The 14,388-nt window shown below is 36.8% G+C and overlaps 2 protein-coding genes and 1 pseudogene across 2 annotated transcripts; 2 read left to right on the top strand and 1 right to left on the bottom strand.

Moving 5' to 3' along the window:
- The first annotated feature begins 1,653 nt into the window (after window positions 1-1,653).
- LOC122024666 lies at window positions 1,654-9,960 on the top strand. The gene is made up of 4 exons (XM_042583334.1): window positions 1,654-2,496; window positions 2,583-2,782; window positions 9,150-9,230; window positions 9,307-9,960. Exons 1-4 carry the CDS (start codon window positions 1,842-1,844, stop codon window positions 9,685-9,687), a joined length of 1,317 nt encoding a protein of 438 aa, XP_042439268.1. The 5' UTR covers window positions 1,654-1,841; the 3' UTR covers window positions 9,688-9,960.
- Window positions 9,961-10,903: 943 nt separating this feature from the next.
- LOC122022957 (E3 ubiquitin-protein ligase ATL4-like) lies at window positions 10,904-11,377 on the bottom strand. Its single transcript, XM_042581058.1, has one exon. The coding sequence runs from the start codon at window positions 11,375-11,377 to the stop codon at window positions 10,904-10,906; it is 474 nt and encodes a 157-aa protein (XP_042436992.1).
- Window positions 11,378-11,872: 495 nt separating this feature from the next.
- Window positions 11,873-12,026, top strand: LOC122026012 (annotated as a pseudogene).
- Window positions 12,027-14,388: the final 2,362 nt, after the last annotated feature.

A 14,388-nucleotide genomic window follows, 5' to 3' on the forward strand; every position in this document is an offset into this window, starting at 1 on the left:
AATCGTCGAACCGATGATTCCGAACCATGATCAAGTCTACTCTATCATCTTCTTTATTAATGCTGCACGTGTGATAAGCCACTTCCCACAGACAATTCTCGAAAAGACAGTTGGACTAATTGATTTTTATAATTGTGATATGTTCACACATCCAAACCTATAGTGAAAAATACTTGATTAAGGATTTAAATCACACAAACGATAGTTGTAATGCTCAAACTTATTAATTTATACAAAGCCTTTGAGCATTGGTTTTTGTGTGTTCTCCAGACCCTCTAGATTGCCTCAATGGTAGAATGATTCGAATGGCTTCTATTTGAAGGGTCATGTTACCACCAATGTATTCATATATGACCTCACACCAATTATACTTGCTTATATTATCGAAATCATCTATATAATGTATTAGTAATAAGGTAGATAGTATATATCTATTGCTAGTAGTGGAAAAATAGACACATAAAAAAAAATACAATATGAACAATTGACAATACAGAATGTCAACATTAATAACTTCTTTTCTTTTAATTTTCTGAAGCAAATTTTCAATATCCTTTTTTGAACATTCTCCATCTTTAAAATGAGCTTCAATATCCTAAGGAAGTATATATATCTATAGGAACTATATCTCCATAGTCATGTAGTGCTACTATTAGAGAAATATCTTTTCTTGAGAAGCTCAACCTTATATTTTAAAATATGAAACATCTAATTTCAACATTCCAGTTATGAAATATGTAATCCTCTTATGTGTAAATTGTTTGGAATGTCTAGGCCCTATGCAAATGAAGTTCTTTTAAACAGTAAGACCGGCTACTCACTAGGTTCCATAAACTTTATAAAGTTCTTGAACTATATCAAACTACTTTTCCATTATATTTGTTTTTTTTATGCCCGTAAGACTTCACTTCTATAATTATCACTTAAAGATTTAAAATCACTTTGAAATCATTCGGACCTACAACACAAATACAAGATTTCTTATTCACAATATTGAAATTAAGCAAACTCCATTAGATACAATAAGGTGAATTGAACTTATATCAATTACCAATGTATTCAAATAGAATTTATTATCTAGTTTCTACTACGTATAAAAGTTAGCTACTAGCTTCTGTTAGATTTTACACCATGTAGAAACTAATAACTTCTATATTCTTTGTAATAGCTAATGTTCACATCTAAAGAATTTAGACGGCTAACACACTGTATAACTTTTGCTGCTTGCTACAAGATTCTAGCAAATTCTAAATGTTGTAAAAACTCTAAACTCATAAATGAAAGCTTCGGGCTGAAAAATTTAAAAACCCTATAATATTACATTGATTTCATCTTCTATTCAAGATCCTTTTACATACCTTTGAATTTATTTTTGATATTTGAAGAGGAAAATTGAAGTAGTTGCGAGAGTTGAAGCGGAAAGGAGAAACATCGGCTTGTGATCTCTGAAAAAAAAAAATGCCCTTTTGGAATTAGTCAGCTGATTGGGCTACAAAGTTAAAACCCTAGACCCTTTAATCCGGTTCATAATATCAAATTCCGGTTCATAATCTCAAATTCTTAAACAAAAAACAAAAAGCAAGTCAAACGGATGCACATCTGACAACAATGCAACTAATGGGCGTTCAGATATTTGCCCAACAAAGATTTCCGCCCAAGTAAACAGATCTCTAAATGCGACCTCTTCTTCCCCTGTTCCCGTTTCGACGCCGCTCTGCTCTTTACCGCCCCTGTTTGGCCATCGCGAAGGGCCGCCGCCTCCGCAACTTCCAGTGGACGGAAGAGGTTATAGATTGCTCTGGTAGTATCACGCCGGGGAGCGGCGAAGCAGAGAGGACGTGATGGCGTCGTCGGTGGCAGAATCGGCGTTGGCCCACGGACCTGTGATGAGCATGATGAAAAAGCGCCTTCGCTCCCTGCGCAAGAAACTCAACCGCATCTTGCAGATGGAGGATACCCTCGCCCAAGGGAAGCTGCTCAACAAGGAGCAGAAAGAATTCCTCCGCTCCAAACCCACAATCGTCATTCTCATCAACGAGTACGAGAAGCTCCGGGGGCCCCTCGCCGCCGCCGTCCAGGAGGAACTCGACCGCGCCGCTTTCACCGCCGCCTCCCCTGCCCCCATCCCTCAAGAAGAAATCCCTGTCCCCGCCGGTGTCAAGGAGGAGCGGGATCGGGCCGTGATGGACGTTTTGGCCTTGGTCTATTTCGGGTGCATGTTCGATGTCAAGCCGCAGAGCGAGTTCGCGGCGATGATGCTGACCAGGATGCACGAGCGTGGCTGCTGCTTGACCTACGACTACGTGACGGATGATGCCACCGACCTTTTAAGAGAGCATGATCTTGATGCGATATCGGGGTTTGCCTCCCTTGTCACCTCGCGGTCGGTCTACTCGGGCGTCTCTCATAAGGACACTCTCCAGGCCTGCCTTCAGCACGCGAAGCTCTGGCTTGTCAACGCTGATCAACCTATCCACTCTGGGGCATCTCTTACCTGTTCGTGTTTTTCCGCTATGGGATTGATAGGTTTCTTTTTTCTACTTCCTTTGTTGGTTTTGACTTACATCTCGTGGACGATTCAGATGCCGGATTGAGAGAAAAGTTGAACAAGATATTGGCTTCAGACTACTTCACCACGACGCCAGAGATGAAGGCCCCTGGTGATCTCGCAGCTGCTGTGGGAAAGTATGGTGCTTCTTGTCAGGTTCAGTTTAGTGAGTCAACGAATGTGCCCTCATCAATGGTTCAATCTGAAGATGTGGAAGTTCCCATTGTGCCTCAGGTGAATGTGAAACACCTGTTTTTTTTTTTTTTTGTTCATTCAACCTATCTGTCAGGTTTTTGTGATTCATATGCTTAACCAATGGTTCAACTGATACCGTGGGAAGTGAAATTATTAAAGTAGAAACAGTGCTAAGTATTTCAATTTTTCATCAACTAGGTTTTTGGCATGCACCAATTGTGGACAAAATAGGTCCTAATAGCTATGGATTATTGTTCTATTGCCATAATCATCCTTAAATCATCAGGAAGTAATGATCTTAGTTCTAAGATGACTATCGATATCTGGCTTATGTTGGAAAAGTAGAGCAACTAATGTTGAATGAATATATCACCTGCAATACTCCATAGGAATCAAACAGTATAGGCAGCAGGTTTACTCGACCATTAGTTCTATGGTTTCGTTTGAATGTAGGATAGTTACTATGCTGGAAAAAGAGCAAATTCTTCTTGCATTTTTTTGTGGGTCTGCTACATTACATATTCCAGTTATTCATATTTGACCCCTGATTCCCACTAGTGCATCAAAGTGTACAGGTTAAGCATTAGTATGCGTGTTAAAATGACTCCAAAACCCTTACTTTTGGAAGCTCTCTGATATGGTTTTAAACCTAAATCTTGACAATTATGTGATTGAAGAGAGTGGGCATTGTGGAGATCTAATACACATTTGTAGTACAAAAGAGAGCTGGGGCAATAATGTTACATCAACTACAGGCCTATAGCTTAGTAGAATATATGGAAGGGAAAGGTTTTAAGCTTAGTAGATTAAAAACAGAATATATGAAATTTAAGTTTAGCAATATTAAAAGTAATGAGACAATTGTTAAGATAGGAGAGGATGAGTTGCTCGGAACCGAGAGATTTAAATATTTAGGATTATTTTTGCAAAATGATGGAGGGATTGAGTACATGACTCGAGCACATGAGCAGAAGATGAGAGTTGTAGAGATGAGAATGTTAAGGTGGATGTGTGGATATACGAGGATGGACAAAATAAGAAATGAGAGCATTAGAGAGAAAGTCGGAGTTGCATCTATTGAGGAAAAACTCTGAGAGATACGTTTAAGATGGTACGAACATGTACTTAGAGGACCAATGAATGCTCTAGTTAGGCGATGTGAAACTATGATAAACATGCATATCAAACGAGGAAGAAAAAGATTAAAAAAGACTTGGTTAGCAACAATAAAACAAGATAAAATTTATTTAAATATAGATGATGATATAGTAGGAGATAAAGCTCAATGGCGTAAAAGCATTCATACAGCCGACCCCACCTAGTGGGAAAAGGCTTGGTTGTTGTAGTTGTAGTAACTACAGGCCTATAGCTCCACCAAATTGCATTTTTCCCATGAGATACTTGTGATTCTGCAATGTGTGGATTTAATGTGGATATTTGAATTTTGACTAAAAGGCCATTTTGATTTTTTTATTTGTGCTGTTTCTGATATCTAAGTTTTAATTGATATTTGAATTACAGTTCACCACTTTTTGCAATTATTCAATCGTCAGCTATAACATTTGGGTTTAGCCATGTCTATTTTCACAATCATGGCCTTGTGCAAGGAATGATGTAGAAAGTGAATGGTTGAAAATGAAATTTTAAAAATTCGTTGCATCCACAGGGTGGTGTCAACATTGTTGGCATGTAGGCAAGCTTATGTTGGCTTAATCTTCATGATTATGTTCAATTTGTACATCTGCTTCTGATTCTTGTGGACTGATCACATGAGAGATCTCTAATATTTTATTTTATTATGGACCTCATATTTATGAACATACACATGATAGTCAGGCTTTTGGTCTTCCCTTTCCTCAAAATAAAAACGGAAAAAAAAATTCATATTGGAGATCTTCAGATTCATTTCTTTCTTCTTCAATTCAGTTATAAGGCATGTGGAAAACTAAAACTTTATTCACTCGAGTGGATGGATAGGAGATGGAGGGAGATAAGGAGGGGAAAGGTCATAAAATGACTAGTGCATTTTTGTAATGCTTTCCCTCTATTCCTCTTCTAGTTATCCACCCAAGTAACCATCATCAACACAGAGAAATATATATGCTAGTAATGGGGGCTTGGATCCATTGGGACTAGATTAGACAACATAGAAAGTTTGAATAATAGGTGTCTTTTGCAGATTAATCAATTTCTTCAAACCATTTGTTAATTTATTTAAGGAAAAACCCCAACACAAATATATCATTTAGATAATACCATTCCAAATTATACCGTGCATTCTGATTGCAATTGCATCAGTGCACGTCTAGGAAACTCATAATAGCATTCTTCATTGACAACTGAATGGAGGAAGATGTAGAGGAAGACGTTAATGCTTTAGATGAATCATTGGAGATATAAGTTTAGGATACATAACGTGCATTGTATTCTGTTGACACCCTCACCAGATGAAGTGCCTCATCCTTTAGATGACATGTGGGAATGCATGATCATCTTCGATACATTGATTAAATATGGGAATAAGACTTGTAAAATTGTCAAAGTTGGTGGAAGTCGGATAAACATATTCTATGTATTTATGGGGGTAGATTCAAGTATTACATCTTAGGTAACCCCTCTAACTATACACATGTATCATATATAAGTATTGGATTAATACTATTACATCTAGGCACTTTTACATTTACTTAATCATAAGGAGTACTTACAATCTCCACTACCTCCATCACTAAGATACAACTTGCATTTTGACAACATCCTCGCCCAAGTCTCACTCATACAAAACTTCTTAGGTGGATCAAGCCCCTTTATGATTCACAGATAGGTTGTTAGTGTTCATCCAAATAAGTGATTATTGACAAAATTTGGTGCGATGACTTCCCCATGAATGTTGCCTCTAACTTGGCTGTATGACCTCTTACACCATGGAAGGAAAGATACATATGCCTTTAAACATAAGGAGAGGACTATCAGGCTTAATCTGCAAACCTATTTAACCAACCTTCAAGAAACTAGTCATAAAAACAAATCAAACCCTTAATGTCCCCACTCAGATGCAACTTCATAGGGAACTGAAAGTTTCAATGTAATGCCTACCTTGGTATCCCAAGAGATATTTGTTGGAGTCCCTGCCTGATGCAATTTTCAGCCTTTAAGATTAAATAACTTCTAAATTTTTCAAAAAAAATCATTTAGATGAGTCACTTGATGACTTCTGTTAACTTGAAAAGAAATTACAGATCCAGAAGACTCCAAATTCAATACCTAAAGAGATGATAATCAAAGTCCCTACGTCATTTAGTGGCCTTTTCCTGAGAAAAAAAAGACAAGTGATTCACATCAAACATGCTACTAATCACATAATCAACACTATTCCTACCTCAATTGGAGACGTTTTTCCTAAGACAAATAAATCTTCAATTGAGTTCCAAGACGTAATTCTAGAAAACCTTCTGTGGACATACGCCCTTCAAGAAATTTATAACATGCCATTTATCATAAGTTGAACTCATAGTTATTGAATCCTTCACAACAGTGAGTCAAAAACATCAAACTAAACTAAAACAAAGAAGATGACAAATCGAGCATGTGAGGCTCTTTTGTACCAATATAAAACTTTTTTTTGATAGTTCTATTAAGGAAAATTTAGCCTCTGTTTTTAGCTGTTGATTTTCCTAAGCTTGCTTTCCTTGAGTTTTGGTGTCAACTCTCAACAGCATTATTTCCAGACATTTTGGACTGATAGTTGAGATGCAGATAACAATTCCATATTTTGAGAATTTGCAATGTTTCATTTATTGGAGAGGATAACCAAGAGAAAGATGGCAACAACTAATCATGTCAAGTTTTTGTTGAGGAGAATGTTGTAAATAAAATAGCCTAAGCTAAATCTCCTTTAGTCAAAATCAAACCAATTTTGGGCCTAAAATACTATTTTATTTCTGGAGGGTCTAAAATATAAATTTTGTTTTGTATGTACTCGGATATAATTTTATTATTATTTTTTTATTTTTCTATTTCTAGTAAACCTACGTTAGCATGCCTGAGTCTTATGAGATTTGTCTGTTACAAGGTCTATAAGAGAGGCTCCTCTCATTAAAGCAATAATGCAATGTTTCTATTTCAGTGATTATTTTTTCTCTTGCAAGATCTATCCCATGAGATTAGTAATTGGAGACACATTCATTTGATTGCTGCATCAGTACATCTAATGTACAAGTCTCGAGTTCTGTCTCTCCATTTCATCACTCTTAAGGAAACAATTATAGGCTCTAGGTTTCATGGTGGACCTAACCTTCAAGGATGTCTTTCAATTTGTATCTGGAAAACCTTTCTTTTTTATTTAGGACTTTCTTGTTGCAGATTTTCTAGGTTCTTTCGAGTTAAGACTGTGTTGGACATGGGTAGGTTACCTTATAATTTTTGATAAAGATCATGGAACAGATTTTCTTATCAAGGGTTCATGAGGTTTTGCTCATGGAATGGGAGTATTTTTTGATAACTAAGTTCACTCCAGGAAAAAATCATGCCTATAATTTTAGCTCTAGTAAATATTATTAATGATAAAAAACTGTGACTCAGTATTAGTGGTTGAAGCTGTGCAAAACAATTGAGAGAATCTCTCTTTATCCATGGTTGATCCGTGTTAATAATGTGGTCAGATGGGAGGTTTTTAGTACAACCTGCAAAACTTTAGTCTCCTTCATTTAAGCATGTTCTTATACTTTAGAAACATAATATGGTTAGCACCTCCATCTAATCTTTTGAAAATTGGACTGGAGATTGAACCAGTAAGATTACTAGGATATTGGTTTTAACAGTTGAGCCAGTAAACTGAAAACTTATAGCATAGAAATAATTTATACTTCTATGATTGTAAAATATTTTGCAGCACCTTATTCTATATATTGTTAGAATTCTTGTTCTGTTAAGAAATCCAATAATAAAAAATATCATCCTTTAGTTTAATGAATGAGTTCCTAGTTTCTTTCCTTCATCCGAAGAAAAAAAAAAAATAGACATATGAGAGACAGAAGAATGGTGGCATGGGATGAAAAAGAGATTTTCCTTTGAGTTATTTCCTTGAATGCATATATACATAGACAATGGATAATTTTGTGTGTTCACCAAATTTTAATTAGTCTTGTCATGTTGGTGGATGAGTTACAAAGGATGGATGCCCAAAATTATCCCATTAAATGCTGGTCTTCATCTTTTATTTGTTGAAGGAAACAACTAGAGGATGATCTAACTATTGACTTATGTCTCGTTCTTTTTCTGTTTGTCAGGGGTCAACTTATCCATTCAAGGAAATAGGGCCTTTGATTCAATCTTGTAACAGTTAGTAATGAATTAAGTGAAGCTAAAACTGCATATATAAAGAAGTAAAACTTAAAAGTTCATTTGTAACTGTGAGAACCTTTTGGCAATGATCAGAATTTCCAAGCAGTATATGGTTGGAGCCTTTTTCTGCAGTCATTAGATGTTTTTTTAGGTTCTTCGGATGGAATTTATCTTTCTTTCTCTTAAACTTCAGTGTAGCTAATTTGAGTTAACATGGCATTGGTATCTGTACTTGGAGAAGCCTATATAGAGTTCAGCCTATATAGAGTTCTTTCCATGTGCTTGAAGATTGATACCAAGTGTTTGAAGGTTGGCGATGAGCTATGGCGAGGATAAGAAAGGCAAACAGCAGTTGGCAGAGTTGTCTATGTTACGCCCAAGAGCTTGTCAATTGCATAGAGAGGTGGTTGTATATGTAGGAAAGAATCAAAAGATGAAGAATGAGGACTTGGAGAAAGTATAGAATGTACAAGAGAAGAGGAAGAAAAGCAAGGGAAGCGAAAGAAAAGTGGTAATAGGATAGGAGAAGAGAAGAGAAGAGGAAAACAGTGAGAAAGAAGTATAGGATCAGTTTGCTATGATACCAAGTGAAGGATTAGAAATGGGGAGAGATGGAAGGAAGGAGGCGTGAAGATTTGAGAGTAGGACAACCTGGAACGGATCTCCTTTATCATGTTGTTGCCTTTATTATGACATTATTATATAGACAAGACATTGGATAAACAAACAAACAAACCAACCGGACTGTACCAATTACTCTTAAATCCTTAATGATCTATTCCAAATGCATTATATATCCTGACAATACATTCGTCTTGAATTTGAGAGTAGGACAACCTGGAACGGATCTCCTTTATCATGTCGTATTGTTGTTGCCTTTATTATGACATTATTATATAGACTAGACATTGGATAAACAAACAAACAAACCAACCGGACTGCACCAATTACTCTTAAATCCTTAATGATATCTATTCCAAATGCATTATATATCCTGACAATACATTCCTCTTGAATTTTTCCTATTCCTAGCTTCATATATTCTCTCTTTATCTTGATACAGGAGGATGAACAGCAAGAATTTCAACTAAGTGAAGTTCACCCTGATCATGAAGTTAGCCATGTTGACGAACAACTAAACATGGTAACCATTACAACTCGATGTTTTTCTATCCAAGTAAAATTGATCTTCAATTGTTTCTGTCTTGTTTCACTTGCAGGGTGCGACAGACCCTCCTGTAAGCTATGGAGCAGTTGTTGCCTCCAACCAGGAGCAAGAAAATCAGAAAGTAGATTTAGAAGACCTAAATCTGAGGGAGGTGGAGCAGAGAGAGCACCAATATAATTCACGCAGGATTTACCACAACAACCAAGGTGGCATTCGTGGTCCTGACAACCGGAGGGGCTACCATGACAGTGGTAGTGGTGGCCGAGGTGGGAATGGTGGCTACCAGAACGGACGGAGTCGGTATCATGACTCTAGTTACTCCAAACATTATTACAACCCAAAAGGGAGAGGAGGTCAATCCAGTTGCGCAGCTAATTACACCGATCATGGAAGCCATGCCCCTTCTAATCTTGATTTGGATACTAGAACCTAGATTATGCATTGGCTACTGGGCGAGCAATAGCTATTTCAGTTTAGGAACACTATTGAATCTCAGAGCTTTACACAAGGCTGGCTACAGCCAATTCACTCGAAATCGGCGAGCTTTCTTATTATTATATATTGGATGCACCTCTTTGGATGACGGATACTGAATCTAGAACTACTGATAACTTGTTTAGAAAACACTACAAGATAAATTTGTTTAGTTAGACAAGTGACCTGGTTTAAACTCACAAGTATTATGATTAGTGTGATTGTTTTGTTCCGTGCCTTCTCGTATTTTGATTGATTAGAACTGTTCTGTTGGCTGTGCACCTCACTCACTTATCATGTGGTAATAATGTATGATGTTGGATAAAAGGAATTTATGGAGAAAAAAATATATTATATTATTCTACCTATTTAATTTGACCATTTAAATTTAATGCCAAATATATTCTCAATTTATTGATAGGGTATACAATAATAAAGAAGAAAATTATTTTAAAATTATAGTGGACTGTGTTTATGTAATAAATTATAGAAGGTAAAATGTAACAATTTAATAAACTTAAATGGTATATGCAAAATCAAGGCATTTTTTTAGAGGAGCATTTTTAATTTGATTAAAATTAATTTAACTTTATATTATTAAAGCAGTTTTGATCGAACTTATTTAAAGTAATTTTGATATTTCAATTAAAATAGTTTTGATCAAATCGTATATTTTTAATCTATTTTTAAAAAAATGAAATATGCTTTTGTAATAATGAAAAGGATGAATATTTTGGAGGACAGTATTTTAACACTTAAATTAGGATGGAAAGATTAGTTGATGGAATTTTAACACTTAAGCTCGGTTTGGTATGTATAATAAGATAGGATTGAATTAATTAGGACAAGATTAAAGATAAGATAAATAATCTTTCTTGAGATAATATATTATAAATTTTACTTTTAATCATTCTTAATCCTACTCCTAATCAACTCTATTTAAGAGAAGCTTTTGTTACCCCTTTATTACTTGCCTTTTTATAACTGCAGTATGCCCTGTCATTCCAAGTTAAAAAATATATTCTACTCTAAAAAAAATTCTATTAAAAATTAATGAAATAAACGTAAAAAATACTAAAAAATTTGAATCATTACCAATAAAAAATATTTTTTTAAAAAAGAAGGAAATTAAAGTCGAACTGTGAAAGGAGTTCGTTTGGTCATTCATTAATGAATCAGCGCCGCTGCTGCGGCTTCTCCGCCGGCGACACCACCGGCGCGCAGCAAAGAGGGCAGCGTTGGCCGTTGAAGACGACGAGCCACGGATCGATGCAGGCCTTGTGGTACATGTGGCAGCACTCCGGCAGCACCCGCGCCTCCTCCCCTGCTTCGTACTTGCACAGGCAGATCGAGCAGTCCGCCTCCTCCTCGTCTCCATTCCCCTGGGAACTGCTGCCAACCACCACCACCCTAATCGCCTCCAGGATCTGACGGCGACGACGAGCGGCTTCGGCCTCAGCCAACGTTTCTGGCGTCGCCACGGCCACATCCATGGCTGGTTCCGCGTCGTCGCTGCCGCCGCTGTTCTGGAGATCTTGCCGGAGGCGGCACCAGCGCTTGAGGTAGGCGACGTAGACAAGGAGGATGAGGAGGCCGGCGGTGAAGTAGACGGTGACGGTGATGACTTGGGTTGCCGTTTGGTTGTCCATGCCAACGTTTATTTTCTTTGTATCGGAGGCTTCATCTTGTAATTTAACCAATATTTTTATTTTATATTTCTTCATTTTCCATTTATTTATTTTCACATTTAAATAATATTTTTATTCTATTTAGTCTAATTTGTTCTCTGCCCAATGCAACCCCAAAATCAAATTTAAAAAGACTCTAAACTCTTTTTAACTTAATAGTAATTATGAACATAAATATTTCAAATAGCGAAAATAATTTTATTATTTAATTAAGAATTTAGAACTTCACTAACTAATTTTAGTAAAATTTAAAATTAAATTACGTTAATATTTTTTTTTTCTTTTCACACTAAAAATATGTGAAAATAATTTTAAAATTTAATAGTAATTTTCTCTAATTATTTTTATATAAAAAAATATATTATCATTCTTATCTTTAGTCTCACATCTTAAGATTGACAACAACACGAGTAGAAAAATTTCTATAAATATCTTAGGTCGACAACATTAGAAAGCATGTCTTTCTCAACCATTCGGCTAAAATCAAGTATAGTATCTGTTCTTATCAGTTTAATATCTTATATACAAAATTAAATTAATTTTTTTATGAGAGAGAGTATGTTACAGTAACACAATAGCTTGTTGCTAAGGTTCTCGAACGTTATCCTTATTAAGTCTAATTTATGGACTTTGGATACTAATTTATTTGTATTCATATATTATATTACACATGTAACGTGCACGTAACTATTAATTGATTAAAGATGCTTAATGAATATTTTATCATATAATTTTATTTATTATAAATGTGTAAATTTTGAATTTTTTATTCCAAAATTTTTTAAATTTATTTTCTTTCATTATAAACGTGCAAAATTTTAATATTTTCTAATCTTCGAAGGCTTTTAATTTCTTTTCGATGAACTAATCTTAAATTTATCTTCAATTACTTTCTTATAATATTTGTTTCCTTATTTGTATTATTGATGCAATCGATATCAGTTTAAGATTGACTAAATTTGAATTAACTTAGTTAGATTTTAATATTTAATTAATATATTAATTAATTGAGAAAAAGTTAAGTAGGTCAAGATTGACCTAATACTTGATGGTAAAAAAATTCAAGTGGATTATGATTGACCAGATACTTGGTGATAAGAAGTCTAACATAGAGTAGGCATAATACGAAAAGTTTAAATGAGTCATGGTTGACTGAACATTTGACGATTGGAAGTTCAACAGGGAGTTCACAAGTGGGATGCCTAAGCGAGTCATGGGTGACCATACACTTGGCAGTCGAAAGTTCAACATGAAGTTGATATGAGACAAAAAGTTAAAGTAGGTCATGATTGAGTGAATACTTGGTAATAGGAAGTCTAAACAAGTAAAAGAATATCGAAGGTTTGGCGTGGATGAAGTCTTGGTAGATAAGGGTGATCGGATTCTAGGCGCGTGAAGTCTCCATAGGTTAAGGGTGAGCACATGTTGAGCAAAGGAAGCTTTGGTAGGTTGAGGTCAATCGAATATCAAGCAAAATAAAAATTCAACTTTAGTAAGACTGAAATAGGCATATTAGTCGATTGGTAGAATGTATCAATCGACTAATGAACGCAAAAGCTCAACAAAATATGTTGGTGCGGGAAGCATCCGACGATCGAACCTAAGTTTTGATAATGGCAAAGGATTCAAAGTTAAGATGCTTTGTTATCTAACAGCTTTTGCTGAGTGTTTCAGGAAAGTCCTAACTGCGATTAGGCAAGGTAAAACCCTAGGGGTAACCCTAGGTCATAGGGGGTGGTAACCCTATGCGGAAAGTCTTGGCAGGTCGAAGGCTTCAGGCAAAAGTCCTAGGGGGTGGTAACCCTAGGTGGAAAGTCCTGGTGTCGCGAACCAGGTGAAAGTCTGAACTGGCCGGTGAAGCGGATGTTCAGCGGAAAGTCCGGAAGCTTCGAGTGCCGAGCAAAAGTCCAGTCGATCTGGAGGATCGTACTGGCAACAGGTAAATTTCCTGAGTGGAGTAGGTGAGGACGCGTTCCCCGTAGAGGGAACAGTAGGCGTCGGGTCGACCTAGGGTTTTCGGTAGGAAATCCGAAGTCAGACCCGGATAGTCCGGAGACTGTCATAACTTCATAGTCATACTATTATTTTGTGTTAACTCTGTGTTGCAGGTATTTTTGGATTAATATACTTGCAGGTACCAAAAACACAAAGAAGAACTCGGATGAACAGTGTCCGAGGCGCCTCCATGGGGCTTGGAGGCGCCTCGGGTGCGAGCCATGAAAAGGCCAGCGCAGCAGACTGGAGGCGCCTTGAATGGGGTTCAAGGCGCCTTGAACCGGAGGTTGGAGGCGCCTTGGATAGGCTGAAGGCGCCTTAGACCAGATAGAGTTCGACCAGGTCCGTGCTGATCCACACGGGTGACTCGGCTCGTTCAAGGCGCCTTGATGAACAGTGTAAGGCGCCTTGAACCCTCTTTATAAGGGGTCTCGACCAGCAGCTTAGAACAACGACGAACAAGCGATCCTTGTGCTGCGTGCTGCTCAATCAACGACCCTGAAGTGCTGTTACGAGTCCACGACGACCAGGAGCTTCGAGATTACGATTCTGTCGTCGGTAAACTTGTTTTTAATTACCGTACTGATTGTAAATCTTGTACTCTTTTTCGTACTTATAAGTGTTGCCCACCGAAAGCGATCAAGGATCGCGGGCCTTCGAGTAGGAGTCGACCTAGGCTCCGAATGAAGTAAAACTATCTGTGTCCTTCTGTGATTGCATTCGTTACTTCCGCTGCGTATATTTACTTTGATAGTCTTACGTTTCCGATACGATAAAAATAGCCGCGAGCGCTATTCACCCCCCCCTCTAGCGCGATCTCGATCCAACAATTGGTATCAGAGCGGGGTCGTTTTGAATTGGTGCAACCACCTTTCAAAACAAATTTTTCGCAGTTTTTTTTCGTTTTCGGAGTCGAATTAGAATTTAGCCTTATAGCTATATTCTAATTCTTGTTTCCCTCGAATCGACTTTTTGCT

This window comes from Zingiber officinale, chromosome 9B (assembly GCF_018446385.1).
Source record: "Zingiber officinale cultivar Zhangliang chromosome 9B, Zo_v1.1, whole genome shotgun sequence".
Classification (NCBI taxonomy): domain Eukaryota; kingdom Viridiplantae; phylum Streptophyta; class Magnoliopsida; order Zingiberales; family Zingiberaceae; genus Zingiber; species Zingiber officinale.

Excerpts from the sequence above, each read along its gene's own strand:
- LOC122024666 (XM_042583334.1), top strand. The coding sequence starts at position 1,842 with ATGGCGTCGTCGGTGGCAGAATCGGCGTTGGCCCACGGACCTGTGATG. Across the intron at positions 2,497-2,582 it reads CTCTGGGGCATCTCTTACCT|ATGCCGGATTGAGAGAAAAG; the intron begins GTTCGTGTTTTT and ends TGGACGATTCAG. Across the intron at positions 2,783-9,149 it reads AAGTTCCCATTGTGCCTCAG|GAGGATGAACAGCAAGAATT; the intron begins GTGAATGTGAAA and ends ATCTTGATACAG.
- LOC122022957 (XM_042581058.1), bottom strand. The coding sequence starts at position 11,377 with ATGGACAACCAAACGGCAACCCAAGTCATCACCGTCACCGTCTACTTC.